A 15,157-nucleotide genomic window follows, 5' to 3' on the forward strand; every position below is an offset into this window, starting at 1 on the left:
ATTACTATGTATTATAGAAGTAGAGAAATTGAAACTTGGAAATTTGCAATTTTTTTATGGTAAATTTGGTATTTTTTTTATAAATAAAAATGATTTTTTTTTAACTTCATTTTACCAGTGTCATGAAGTACAATATGTGACGAAAAAACTATCTCAGAATGGCCTGGATAAGTCAAAGCGTTTTAAAGTTATCAGCACTTAAAGTGACACTGGTCAGATTAGCAAAAAATGGCCTGGTCCTTAATGTGAAATAGGGCTGAGTCCTTAAGGGGTTAAACAATCGTCCAGATAGGGCACTAGCATAATTCCAGACAGTCTTACAAAAGCCCCTACTTCTGCTACTACTTTGGTAAAGACTCTGGGAGCCTGAGAAACCCCAAAGGGCAGTACTCTGTATTGGAGATGCAGTAGCTCTCCCTGGACCCAGACTGCTGTTCTTAAAAACTTTGGGGAGGAAGCATGGATTGGAACATGGTAATTTGCATCTTCCAGATCCAAGCTTGCCATCCAGCAATCCTTGAAGAGGAGATCTACAGTTGATTTTATAATCTCCATACGAAAATTTTTGTAGACCAGAGATTTAATTTTTTTAGATTTAAAATCACTCAGAATGTTCCATTTGGTTTCTTCACCAAAAATAGAGGGGAATAAAACCCTTTGCCCCTCTCTGTTTTGGGAACCAAGAGGGAGAAAACGTCTAACTCCAAAGCATTTCTTCTTTCCGGATTTTTGGGACACGCTGTCTGGGCAAAAAAATCTGGTGGATGAGAAAGGAATTCCAGCCGGAATCCGTTTTCCATCACACTTAGGATCCATTTGTTCTGCGAAATGGACCTCCAGGCTGGGAGAAACTGAGACAGTCTTCCCCCCACCTGAGATCTGGCGTCATCATTGTTTGTCCTTTGGTCTATTGTCCTGGGGCTTGAACAAAACCCCACCAGATCTTTTAGGAAATTTCTCCCTGTCCCTCTTGTCACTCTGCCTACCCCTTTGTCTTTTAAAACTGGCCTAGGATTTACAAAAAAAAAAACAACGTTTTTCTGAGGAACCGGGAAACCCCTCTTTATCTGAGGCCCTCTCTAGGATGTCATTAAGCGAGGAACCAAACGGCCTAGAACCCTCAAATGGAATAGTCTAGCAGAGTCTAGACTTGGAACCCTGATCCCCCCTTCCACGATTTAGGCCAGATAACCAGTCTAGCTGCGTTAGACATGGCAGCTGCTCTGGCAGACAAAGGGAACGCCAGGAAGTCTGCAGCTTTAGAAAATGTAGGGAGGGAAGATAGTAATTCCTCTCTAGGTACTTTGTCCTTAATATGAGCCTCAAGCTGATCTAACCATAGCCTTAAGGACCCGGAGACCAAACACTTGTTGAAGCAGACTCCCAAGCACGTCTAAGATAAACGTCTGCTTTTTTATCTAAAGGATCTCCTAAGCAGCCTAAATCATCGAATGGTAGAGCCGATTATTTGGCTATTTTAGCTACCGGGGCATCTACCGTGGGGGCTCTGTCCCGAGACGCCCGCTACCGACTCCTTAAATGGATATTTTCTTTTTACAGAATTAGGAATGAAAAATTTTCATTTTGGATTTTTCCATTCTTTTCTGATAAGGGCTTCCATATTTTTATGAACAGTGAAAACTCTGACTTTTAGGGCCGAGACCCTAAAAAAATCTGGTGAGCAATAGATTTAGGTTGTTTTATATCCTCTAATTGCAGGGTGGCTTTAAGTAAAGGCTCGGTATCTTCTGGTGGAAAAAGAGCCCTCCCCTGAATCCTCATCTGAAGAGAAGAAATCATCTGCTAAGGCCTGGCCGGATTCTCTATCCTCGTCCTCCCCAGAAAAAAAATATCTGAATCAGAGTCCTTATTATAGGTAGACCTTTCTAGAGTCCTTGGGCGACTCCGATGTTATGGAATTGGTATCCAGTATTGCAATACTTTTTCTTGGTATCGAAATCAAATTAAAATTCTGGTATTGTGACAACTGTACATTGTGGGAAGAGAGCCTTGTTGGATATGCTCAACCAGTCACAAAAAAGCAGATAACATGGAGTTTCCATGTGCGATCAAAACATCTAGACAAAAACTTTGATATCCATTATGTGTATATGTGGAGTGTATGGACTGGACAAGAAAAATATGATGCATGTAATGGTCCATCATATCAGTGATCAAATGTTAATAGAAAGTTTTTCAACCTTAGAAACTTATCATTAATGGCACAAAAAAAATAAAAATAAATCCATTTTCTTTTTAAGGCAGGAAAAAAGTAACTACACGCTATAAAATAAATGTGGATAAATGATTTATTTTTTTACAAAATGACAAAAACAAACACATAAAAAGCATTGACCACCCAGTGATCACTCAAATTAAGGAGTCTCTCTGAACAGAGACTTAAGTGATTGTGCTCTCTTCCATATACAAACTTATTACATAAAAAAAAACATACTTTATACAAAGTACTAAAATATTAAGTGTATAAATAGATTTATTGATAGTAGAAAAATACAAAATCAGTTTTTGCATATTAAAAACAAAAGCAGGAAGAGGATCGATGGCCTCATTTCCAGGCATATTTACCATGAGTTTGTTCTAGTGAGGGACCTGTAGAGAGAAAGAATAAATGCTTTTAAACTTCAGGAGATTTCCCCTCGATGTATCTGTCGAAAGTTTCTGGATGCACAAAACGCAGCCACTAGAGAAAGCCACACATTCCTTATTGGATTTTATTTGCATTACATGAGTTCTATGGGTTAAGTGAAAAGAAAAGTATCTGCTGGGATTTTTCCACAAATCAGTGGCAAAATTCACGAGTTACATTGCAAATCAAGTTGATATGCTGTGGACTTTAGATCCGTGCCGCATATCAATTTCCAAGCAAATTTTTTATGCGGTATGCAGATGAGATTTTGTAAAATTTTATCCTTTTACAGGTACTGTATGCTGTGGATTTTGAATAACGAATATTATTGCGGATCCGCAATTACGGTCGTGTGAATATACTCTTAATACTGACATGATAAGGCTACATGCACACAACCAATTTTGTTTCTGTGTCCGTTCTGTTTTTGCGGATAGGATGCGGACCCATTCATTTCAATGGGTCAGCAAAATATGCGGACAGCACACCGTGTGCTGTCCGCATCAGTATGTCCGTTCCGTAGCCCCGCAAATAAAATAGAACATGTCCTTTTCTTGTCCGTTTTAGGCATTGTTACAATGGATCTGCAAAAAAAAATGGCTTTTTTTTTTGCAGACCGCAAAACACATACATTTGTGTGCATGTAGCCTAATTTTGCAGATGCAAGATCATGCAGAGATGCACAGCATTATAAATCATTATAATGCCATGCGATCCTGTGAAAGGAGCAGTGTCTTTAACAGGGAATCACGCTTCCACACAGAGTGCGTTTTCTGCAATGGACACGCTTGTCTGAAAGAGGTCTTTCCCTATTGAGTGGGTGGGCAGAATCATTTGAAGAATGTTCTACAGCATACATCTATCTGCTCTTGCTAAATTAGGACTGTTAAAGACTAGTAAAAAGGAGATTTTTTGTGAAACTCACCTGTAAAATCTTTCTCGCCTTTTCCATTGGGGGACACAGACCATGGGTATAGCTTAGAGGTATTAGTAGCAGGGACACTATGCAAACATAAAAGAGCTCCTCCTCCTCGGGCTATACCCCCAGGCTCCACCAGGAGGAACTCAGGCATTGCAAAAGCAGTAGGAGAAGGAGACCAGAAAAAATAATGGAAGCCATCAGACCAAGCCCATGAGGTCCAACCACAACAGAACCGAACTGAAAACCCCTCCTGCAACAGTCAGAATGGATGGGAGCTGTGTCCCCCAATGGAAAAGACGAGAAAAAGATTTTACAGGTGAGTTTCACAAAAAATCTCCTTTTCTCGTACTTTTTTCCATTGGGGGACACAGACCATGGGACGTCCTAAAGCAGTCCATGGGGTGGGAAAAAATATCAGCACCGCCAGGAGGAACGTCAAACTGTCAAACAGGAACCACAGCCTGCAAAAGCCTGCGGCCAAAGACAGCATCAGCCAAAGCCAGCGAATGCAACTGATAAAACCACGTAAAGGTATGTAAGAACGAACAGGTGGCCGCCTTACACACTGAGACGCTGAGGCACGACTGCGCCTTGCCCTAGTGGAGTGAGCGGTAATCCGAGCCGGGGGAAACTTTACCACGAGCGCGATAAGCCGCGGCGATAGCCGAGTGGATCCATCGCGCCACAGTGACCTTGGAAGCCGCCAGACCCTTACGAGGTCCCTCGGGAATCACAAAGAGGGAGTCTGAACGGCGGACGGAGGCGGTAGCTGTCAGATACACCCTCAGGGCCCGGACGACATCCAGGGAATGGAGAGCCCGTTCCTTGGGATTTGCCGGAGAAGGACAAAAGGAAGGCAGGACAAGATCCTCGTTAAGGTGGAAGGGAGAGACTACTTTGGGCAAAAAGGAGGGAACCGGACGGAGCACCACCTTATCCTGGTGAAAAAACAGAAAAGGCTCCTGGCAGGAAAGTGCGGCCAGTTTCGACACCCGCCTGATGGAAGTTATGGCCACAAGAAAGACTACTTTCCAGGTGAGAAAAGTCAGGTGAGAAAAGTCGAAGGGGGCCGCCTGCAGAGCGCGCTGGACAAAATTGAGATCCCAAGGAGGCAAAGGGGGAACATACGGGGGAACCGAATGAGCCACCCCCTGACGAAAAGTCCTCACAGGACCCATAAGAGCAAGGGACTTCTGAAAAAAGACGGCCAGAGCCGAAACCTGACCTTTCAGGGAGCTCAGCGACAGTCCCATCTCAAGGCCGGACTGAAGAAACAACAGTACCATAGGGATGGAAAAACGAAGGGAAGGGAACCCCGAGTTCTCACAAAAAGTCAGGAAGGCCTTCCAGGTACGATAGTAAATCCGGGAGGAAGCCGGCTTCCTCGCACTGATCAGGTTCTAATCACTGAATCCGAGAACCCCTTCTTCTTCTTCAGGATGGCGGTTTCAACAGCCACGCCGTTAAACGAAGAGACCGTAAATTCCGGTGGAAGAGCGGACCCTGAGACAGTAGATCCTCTCTGTCGGGAAGAGGCCATGGGGCGTCCGCCAGCATCCGAGCCACATCTGAGAACCATGCGCAGCGAGGCCAATCTGAGGCGATGAGAACGGTCGGAATTCCTTCTGCCTCGATCTTGCGCAGAACCTTCGGTAGCAGAGGAAGCGGAGGGAAGACATAGAAGAGGCTGAAATCCTGCCACGGAGACACCAGCGCGTCCACCCCGTACGCCTTCGGATCCCAGTGCGAGCCAGGAACACCGGGAGCTTGTTGTTGAGCCTGGACGCCATCAAGTCCACATCCGGACAGCCCCATCTGTGGCAGACGTCTTCGAATACGTCTGGATATAGAGACCACCTGCCTGGATCCACCTTGTTGCGGCGTAGAAAGTCCGCTGTCCAGTTGTCTACTCCTGGAATGTATACCGCTGACAACACCGGAACGTGCGACTCCGCCCACAGCAGAATTCTTGTCACCTCCTGCATCACCATCCGGCTGCGGGTCCCGCCTTGATGGTTGATGTAAGCCACAGCCGTGGCATTATCCGACTGAACCCTCACCGGGAGGCCCTCGCCACCGATGCCAGCCTCCTGGGTTGGGGCGGCGGAAAGGGAGTGGAAAATCGCCCACAGTTCCAGAATATTGATCGGAAGGCGAGATTCCGCCGCCGACCAAACCCCCTGAACCGTGCGAGACTGGAGAACGCCGCCCCAACCCAGGAGGCTGGCATCGGTGGTGACGATCGTCCAGGAGAACGGGAGGAAGGATCATCCCGACCTCAGGTTCATCGGGGACAGCCACCAAGGGAGAGCTGCCCGAACCTGCTGAGACAGGCGGATGCGATCGTCCAGTCCACGAGAGGTCTTGTCCCAGAGGCAAAGGATCTCCTGTTGTAACAATAGAGTATGAAACTGGGCATATGGAACGGCCTTGAAAGAGGCTACCATAAGACCCAGGACCCGCATGCACTCCCAAATAGAGAGGCACGGGGAGCGCAGCAGGTGCGACACTGCCCCCTGCATCTGGGAGGACTTGGAGACTGGCAGGAATACTCTGGCGGTCGAGGTATCCAAAATCATCCCCAGGAAGGAGAGCTTCTGGGATGGAAGGAGAGAGGACTTTGGGAAATTGATCAGCCAGCCGAACTGTTCCAGAGTCTGAACAGTGATCCGGACGCTGTCCTCGGCCTGCGGAAGCGAGGGGGCCTTATCAGGATATCGTCCAGATAGGGCAGCAAAGGAATGCCCCTGGTACGAAGAAGCGCTATGAGCGGTGCCAGGATCTTGGTAAAGACCCGAGGGGCGGTCGCTAACCTGAAAGGAAGGGCAACAAACTGATAGTGTCGACCACCAATAGCGAAGCGCAGGAATCGTTGGTGAGCTTCTGCGATCGGGACATGCAGATAGGCGTCCTGGATGTCCACAGACGCGAGGAACTCCCCTGGAAGAAGAGAAACAATAACGGAGCAGAGAGATTCCATTCGAAACCTCCGCACCCGCAGAAACCTGTTGAGCAGTTTTAGATCCAGGATCGGACGCACTGACCCTTCCTTCTTTGGGACCACGAACAGGTTTGAATAGAAACCTGTGCCCTGTTCCTCTGGGGGAACTGGGGTAATAACCCCCCGGTCCAGAAGGGAGGAAACTGCTATCAAGAGGTCCGAGGCTCGGGCCGGATCCCCGAGAAGGGAAAAAACGTTCCGGCGGTCTGGACGCGAATTCTATCTTGTAACCAGATGTTACAATTTCCAGAGCCCATGCGTCCTGAACATGAGCCCTCCAAACCTGCTGATAAGAGTGCAGGCGGCCCCCACCACGAGGGGTGGGGGCGCCCATTTATGCGGAAGGCTGCTTGGGCGTGGCAGGGCGGGCCGACTGCCCTCGGGCGCCAGGAAGGCTGGGGCTTGAAGGAGGGCTTCTTGAGGGAGTCCTGTGACCCCCCCCCTGCGGAGGAAGCAGGCGATGTCCTGCTAGAAGAGAAGCGGCGAAAGGACTGGTACCGGGAACCGGAAGACCTGGTCCGAAAGGGGCGCTTAGACCTAGGCTGGGGAAGATGAGTGCTCTTGCCCCCTGTAGCGGCAGAGATGAACTCATCCAGTTGAGCCCCAAAAAGTCTGGAACCCTCAAAGGGGAGGTTAGCAAGGGAACGCTTGGAAGAAGCGTCGGCATCCCATACCTTTAACCAGACCTCTCTGCGCTGAATGACAGAGAGGGCTGAAATGCGGGCAAAGAGGGAACCAATGTCCATTGAAGCTTCGCAGAGGAACTTGGAAGCCTGAGACATCTGGAGAACCAAGTCCAGCGTGTCAGCAGACGTGTCTTGTTCCGCCAGGTCTTGGTGGTGGTGCTGCAACCACACCGAAAGAGCTCTGGCCACCCATGCAGAGGCAAAGGCAGGTCACAGAGACGTGCCTGCCAGTGAGAAAATGGATTTGGAAAGAGAATCTAGGCGTCTGTCCACAGCGTCCTGCAGAGAGGAGCCGTCAAGGACAGGGAGGGCTGTGTTTTTGGCTGACCTGGCCACCGGGGGATCCACCTTAGGGGGAGAAGACCACTTCTCCACACTGTCCACCGGAAAAGGATAAAGAGTATCCATGCGTTTGGTGGCAGAAAACTTTTGATTAGGACGATCCCAAGCCTTAGACAAGACCGCGGAAAATTCCTCATGAACCGGAAAGACGGCAGCCTCCGTTTTTTTGGGGTGGAAAAAGGGCGAACTCCCTCCTAGTGGAAGGGGGAGAATCCCCTTGGAGGAGATTAAAGGTGTCACGGACAGCCGCTACTAAGTCAGCCACCATAGTGGAGAGCTTAGGCGGAGGGTCCCGCTCCATGACCTCGTCTGAGCTGGACAATTCCCCTTCAGACTTGCGCTTCCTAGGGGGGGGGGGGGGGGAGGAGAGACCAATAGACCAATTGGGGTCTGAGAAGAGGTCTTAACAGACTTAGGTTTAGGCATGATGGCAACCAAACAGATCTACAGCTGCAGCAAGAAGCTGAAACAATCCTACCACCCAGGCAACCGCACAGCAATAACACCAGAGAGGAGCAGCCACCCAGCGAGAGGAGCTTCTCAGTAGACGGAGGAAGGAGCCGGAACGAAGCGCTAGGCTCCGCCCCCCGGACACGTCATAGAAGCGCGAAAAGAGCGCGCGCTCCACTCCCAGGGCTATGAAGAAATGGCCCCCGGCGCCGAACGCGGCGTAGCGGGGGTTTATGAAAGGTATGGCACCCCTTGCAGGGGTGCTGGGACCCCCGATCCGCCGCTGGTGTGTGCTGCCGTATTGTAGAAAGCGGCGCCGCTCTGAGATCAGACATGCCGCATAAAAGGAGAGCCAGTATCTTGGTAGTCAGGCGACCTCTGGCACTTGTCCTTAATAAAGTGCCTCCAGAAGCCCCAGACAGAAGGAGTACACCCAATTCCCCATTCACCCAGACGGCCCATAGGTCTCATAGGTCATAGTGCAGAGGAGGGGGGGGGGGGGACAGAGAGGATGCAGCCTTATACTTATCTGCTCCTGAAGTCTTCTCCTTCAGATGAATACCAGCAGGGCTCACCTCTTCAGACATCTGACTCATCTGAGTTCAGTGCTCTGGATGGAGGGCAGCAGCAGGTGACCCAGGGGCTGGTGGGATGCCGAAGCTAACAGGTCAAGCCTGGATCCACTTGACTTCTTGGGGGAAAATGGAGGCAGCCAGACAGCCTCCAAAAGACGACGACGGGCACTCCACGGGGGACCAGGAAGGCGCCATGCCGACCTGAGTCCCCATCTAGAAAAAAATAACAAAAGGGAGTAGTAAAAATAAGTGTCATCCTCCTTCACCAGACACTAAGCAAAGACTGAGTTCCTCCTGGTGGAGCCTGGGGGTATAGCCCGAGGAGGAGGAGCTCTTTTATGTTTGCATAGTGTCCCTCCTACTAACACCTCTAAGCTATACCCATGGTCTGTGTCCCCCAATGGAAAAAAGTACGAGAAAAGAATTTAACATAACTGTTTTTGCCATTTTGTACAAGATAAACAGTCAAAAATGTATCAAATCAACAAAGAAAACTGGTGTACAAGTGCTGCAAAGTTCTGCGGTATCATGTGATAAAATTCGCAACTTTTAGGATTTTCACAGCTCACAGCACTTTCAGAAAAGTGGGCAGAGATTAGGGGGAAGGTAATAGAAACCCCTATCTCAAACCTGTCCCATTATTCTTTCATCAGTGTCTTAGGCTACTTTCACACTGGTGTTTTGAATTCAGTTTGTGAGATCCGTTTCAGGGATCTCAAACGGTTCAAAACGGATCAGTTCAGCCCCAATGCATTCTGAATAGATAAGGATCCGTTCAGAATGCATCAGTTTGGCTCCGTTCCGCCTCCATTCATATAGTGTCCACCTAGCGATGCGGAGCCAAACGGATCCGTCCTGACTTACAATGTAAGTCAATGGGGACGGATCCGTTTTCACTGACACAATATGGTGCAATTGAAAACGGATCCGTCCCCCATTGACTTTCAATGTAAGTCAGGACGGATCAGTTTTGACTTGGCCTTTTTTTTTTTAAAGAATAATGCAAACGGATCCGTTCTGAACGGATACCAGCGTTTGCATTATAGGTGCGGATCCGTCTGTGCAGATACCAGACGGATCCGCACCTAACGCAGGTGTGAAAGTAGCCTTAAGTGCTGATGTTTAGTTTATTATAGACTTACCATTCTGAAGTCCGCCCAGTCTTCGTTGGACCAGCTCCAGATGGTGGATATACTCTGTAATAGATTGCTCAGGATCTTGAGAAGAGTGGCAAGATCTTTCAGTGGTTAAGGCTGGGGAGTGTCCGGCCCTGTATAAAACAAGAAAAACAAAATCACTATCACTTTAGTTCTTAAAAACAGTTAAGAGAGATAATAAACTTTTTTTTACTAACCGTTTTGGTGTCCACTGTGATGGCTTTACAGATATCGTACCAGTACTAGTATTCGGACTGCGAAAGATGCTAAATGGCAGGTCTCGGGTTGGAGGGGAGCTCAGTGTTGTACCACTCTGCTGTTGTAAAACATCCATTTTGTTCACTGCCACTTAAAAAAAAATAATAAATTTTTTTTTTATTTGGTCAGTTATTTCCATTCGTGATTGTGAGCCAAAACCAGTAGTGAAACCTAGTCAAAGGTTTTTGACCTGCTCTCGATTTTGGCTCACAATAAAAGGCCATTCAGACGACCGTAGTGCTTTGCGGATCCGCAAAACACTGGTACCTGCTGTGTGTGTTCCGCAATTTGCGGACCACACATGGCAGCAACCATAATAGAAAATGCCTATCCTTGTCCGTGATTGCAGACGGTAGGACAATCTCTTCCACGGAACGGAACCACGTATAGGGACAGCACACGGGGTGGACAGGTATATTGTAAGATTCTTACCTTGCCGTGTCCCTGAATCTTCACCACCACTTTTACGATTTACTTTATGCCATTTCCTGACCAAGAACTTTAACCTAGAAAATATTTTTTTTTTTTAAAGCAAACACAAAAACGGTCATGATAAACTATGGAGTACAAGTCCCAGGATACAGTATGCATTGTACACACACTTTTCTAGAAGCCTCACCAGACTTAATTTTTCTTACAGTGTCCATCACTAACTCTAGCAGTATAAATCTGTACACAGAGTCCTGATTGACAGTCGCATGAGCCAATAACATACATCACTCAAATGAGCTTCAATAAAATAGGCTTCTGTAAACCAAAAATTATGTGTACCTAGAAATGGCAATGACAGCCCTCACAGCGGAACGAAATTTTCCGATGCCAGACTGGCATTTACTGGGAATCTGCAGATCCGCAGGAGAAGGATATACACCCATGCGTGCAATCAGAGACAGGGTTGCCTTTTCACATGCTTGAAAGCCCCCAAGGAGGAGGAGTAGATATTTCTTTTGGTAGACTAAGGCTTTGCGGAAACTTTCAGCTCTGAGGTATTTTCGGTAGAGACGCTGCATCTATGAAGAAAAAAAAAAAAAGATTGAAGTGGATTTTAGAGGCAAGTATATTACCGTATTTTTCACGTTCTAAGATGTACCGGATTATAAGACGCTCCATATTTAGACAACAGAAAATTTGAAAAAATATTTTCTAGGTCTATTTCCTTTGCACTGCTATACACACACACAGCCAGGATACACGCTTATATTTAAAGGGAGTCTGTCACCACAATTTGCCCTTATAGACCACTTACATAGCACTGTAGCATAACTATAGATCAGTCAAATGGTACCTTTGTCTTTTTGTTTGGATGTTCACCAGGGGCAAAAACGAGATTTTTGTATAACTTACCAGAAAAATCTCTTTCTCGCTCTTTCCTTGGGGGACACAGAAGACCTTGGGTATAGCTCATCTCCATAGGAGGCGTGACACTAAGTGAAAGCTGTTAAGCCCCTCCTCCACAGCTATACCCTCAGCCTGGAGAGAGAGACTGCCAGTTGCGTGTCCAAGCAGTGAGAAAAGGCAAAGTCCAACAAGGAACCAACAAGCACACTACCCAACGGGTAACACAAACTCGGAAACCGTGTAGAGAAAAACAATGAATGGGTGGGTGCTGTGTCCCCCAAGGAAAGAGCGAGAAAGAGATTTTACTGGTAACTTATACAAAAATCTCGTTTTCTCGCCCAGTTTCCTTGGGGGACACAGAAGACCTTGGGACGTTCAAAAGCAGTCCAAAAGGGGAGGGACCACAGCTCCAAGGCGAAGCACCCGAAGGCATCAAGGAACCGCCGCCTGCAGACCCAGGCGGACCAAGGCAGCATACGCCGAAGCCAGAGTATGCACCCTGTAGAACTCTGTAAAGCGTGCACGGAAGACCTGTGGCCGCCCTGCTCAAATGCATGGCCAAAGCCCAATGTCTCCGGCCCAGGAGGCACCGATCGCTCTGGTGAAATGAACGGTGACAGCAAAGGCAGAATCCTGCCCTCGGTGCGGTAACCTCAGCAATAGCCAATCTGATAAGGCGGAGGAAAACCACCCTGGAGTCCGTCAACTCTAAGCGCGGACCTCCAGGAAACCCAAGAGACCAAACGTCGACAAGAGTCGGAGATCTCCAAGTAAAACCGGCAAGGCCCAAACAACGTCCAAATCGGTGAAGTGTTGAAGCGAAAGGCAAACACCACCTTCAGAAGGAAGGAACGGGATGTAGAACAGCCCTGTCCTGGGAAAAGACATAAGGCTCAGAACAAAAAGGGGCCATTCAGGCACCAGTCAGAGACACGACTGATACGGAAACACAACCGTACAGGACAGACGGGGTAGAGAGAACTTCTGTAACGGCTCCAAGGACAAGATTGGAGCACCGAGAGCTCAGTATGAAATTCCCAGGGCGATACCGAAGGACAGTACAGAGGAACCAAAGAGCCATTTCGAGTAAGAAGGTCTTGACAGGCCCAGAGGGCCGGGGAACGCTGGAAGAGGAAGAACAGCGCTGACACTTGACACCTCAAGTAAAGGAATCCCAGTCCCAGGTCCAGGCCGGACTGGAAAAAAGACAGAACCATGGGGAGAGAAAAGGTCAGAGTGGGGAATGCACAGCTTCCCACAGAACCCCAGACAAAAGAACCATAAGTCTTACGACAGATCCTGGACGAAATACAGCCAGGAGCGGACAGTAGCAAACCCGCTGGAGTCGCCTGGCAAGCGGGCGAAAAAAACCAATGTGATCAGGCGCAGACCAGTAACACGGGCAGAAGTCGACAAAACTGGTCCCGTCGGCCCCCGGGCAACGTTGTCCCGTATCCACCCTAGCGGGGGAGTAGAAGGACAGACTGAAAGGAACCAAAGGGCCCGCCCAGCATCCGCCAGATGCCAGGACAAGACAGGCTAAAGTCCATGCTGATGTAGCCATGTTCTACAGTCCCGGTGTGGGAGATCAAAGGACAATCTGGACCGAAAGGTAGTCCCCCCAAGTTACCGAGAAGGTAAGTCTACAGCAGGACCATTGACTTAGAATGGACCACGCAATCTGCACTCAGCGGGAGGACAGAACGCGGTAGACTCGGTAAATAGGCACAGCTAATACAGCCAGTGTGGACAAGGGAGACAGTACGAGGCCAAAAGGAACACCGGAACCATCCACATGAACAACCATGCTCTCCCCAGAGGGGAGGACAGTGAAGGAACAACCTCTGAAGTCTGGCGGGACAGAAGCCACATCGGAGTGATCTGTACCGAGCGGGAGCCAAACAGAGCCGGCGAGATAAGGTAGTCGAGACAGAGGCCGGCATAACACCCTCCAATCAAAAGGAGGAGTGGGCAACAGGGAAGCCATAGGACAGCTCAAAAGCAGAACCCTGCTACACTGTGAGATGCCCGGTTCACCGCCTCGCAGAAGGCGAATACCCTGAAGAACCCAAGGTGGAGGTCCTCCGGACCTGGGTAATCGAGCACCCAAGAGAATTTGGGTGACCTTCCCGAGAAAAGCGGCCCGCACCTGGTAGCAGATCAGACTGAAGCGTAGAGGCGCCAAGAGGAAGGACTCATACCACACTACATCCGAAGAGGAGGAAATTGCAGCAGGCAAGGGAACCGCAGTCCTGCCAGAGCCAACGAAGAATTCGAGGGGCGCTCCAGACAACAGCACTCCCGACCATGTGACCACTAACGCAGGGAAGCCATACCGCGGAAGGACGAATGGGCACGCATCTAGGAACCACGAACACTCCCTGGGATGAAGGGCCAACTAAATGAATGAGTACCACCCAGCTCCGTGCAGCAGAGAGCAAGTAGAGCCCGTCCGGGTCAGGTGGACAGAATGAACTCCTTAGAGACGAGTGCAAGGCTTGCGGCCAGCATCGTATCCCAAGAAAACAAAAGTATGCCGCAGGAAGCAGGTGAGGCATACGTACGAGCAGCCCGTAAGCAGTGAGAAGGCCAACCCACCTACAGGAGGAGAAGGCATAAACGGCCCAAACAACGCACAAGAACGTTCGCTCACTGCAAAAAGGTTAATTCAGCGAAAAAGGGGGCTCGCCACAGAGTGCCACAGCATGTACGGAATTGCAAAGTGCAACCTGAAAGGGAGTTATGCACAAGCCTAGTATAGCATGCGATGGAACGCAAGCAGTCCGCCCCGAAAGGGGGGAAATTGTATCTGGCAAACTGCAGTCTGCAAGAGTGCAAAGGCCGGTCCCAAAAGGGAGTGATGCCTAAGGCCGTACCTACTTCAGAGAAGCAGGACATACCCTATAATCCAGCAGGAACGCAGGAGGTCCACCTAGTGAAAGGGGAACATGCACAGGGTTATCCTAGCATTAAGTGAGTGTGCAATAATACACCCAACACTGATTTAGCGAGAGTGCTACTACTCTGCCAATGAAGGGGGACATGTACAAGTCCAGTACAGCCATACAAGGACAGCCGTGAATCTCATGAGCGTGCCAAATTCTGCCCATGGAACAAGGGGTGGTCACGCACAAGGCCAGCACCGTATCCAATGGGAGTGCAAGCGTTCCACCCATGTTAGAGGGCCATGCTCATGGCCAGCAAGGTATCCGGTGAGAGTGTAGCATGCCGCCCAGAAAAAAGGGGGGTAATGCACATGGCCAGCATCTCATCCAGGGAGAGTGCGTGCACCCGCCATGTATGGGAGTCATACACATGGCCAGCAACGTACTGGTGAGAGACAAACACAGTCAGTGAGAATGTGTGTATGTCACCTGAGGAAGGAAGGCATGCCCATGGCAGGCAGCGAATCCAGCGAGAGTGCGTACACCGCCCACGGAATAGGGGTCATGCATATGGCCGACAGCGGATCCTGCGAGAGTGCAAGCACCCCGCCATGTATCGGGTACTTACACATGGCCAGCAACGTACCTGCGAGAAAACAACCACAGACAGAGGGATGTATGTATGCTGCCTGAATCATGCCTATGGCCGGCAGCGGAACCAGTGAGAGTGCAGCATAGTAACATAGTACATAAGTTCATCATAGCACATCAGAGAGAGTGCAGCGTTCCGCCTATGGAAGGGGGTCGTACACATAGCCAGTACCGAATCCGGTGAGAGTGCAGTATTCCGCCTAAAAAGGGGGGTCATGCACACGATCGGCAACAGATCCAGTGAG

At 49.1% G+C, this 15,157-nt stretch overlaps 1 protein-coding gene across 5 annotated transcripts in view; it reads right to left on the reverse strand.

Annotated features, from left to right (window-relative positions):
- Window positions 1-2,303: 2,303 nt before the first annotated feature.
- The window catches only part of PCNT (pericentrin), a 134,218-nt gene continuing 121,364 nt past the window's right edge, over window positions 2,304-15,157 (reverse strand). For all 5 annotated transcript variants that reach the window (XM_040441679.1, XM_040441677.1, XM_040441678.1 and 2 more), the window contains 5 exons: window positions 10,810-11,048; window positions 10,471-10,544; window positions 9,978-10,128; window positions 9,766-9,893; window positions 2,304-2,610 (listed from right to left, as the gene is read on the reverse strand). In XM_040441679.1, coding sequence (XP_040297613.1) covers window positions 2,567-2,610; window positions 9,766-9,893; window positions 9,978-10,128; window positions 10,471-10,544; window positions 10,810-11,048 — 636 coding nt within the window. In that variant the 3' untranslated portion in view covers window positions 2,304-2,566. The remainder of the gene's footprint in view (window positions 2,611-9,765; window positions 9,894-9,977; window positions 10,129-10,470; window positions 10,545-10,809; window positions 11,049-15,157) is intronic.

The sequence above is a fragment of the Bufo bufo genome, chromosome 7, assembly GCF_905171765.1.
Source record: "Bufo bufo chromosome 7, aBufBuf1.1, whole genome shotgun sequence".
NCBI lineage: Eukaryota > Metazoa > Chordata > Amphibia > Anura > Bufonidae > Bufo > Bufo bufo.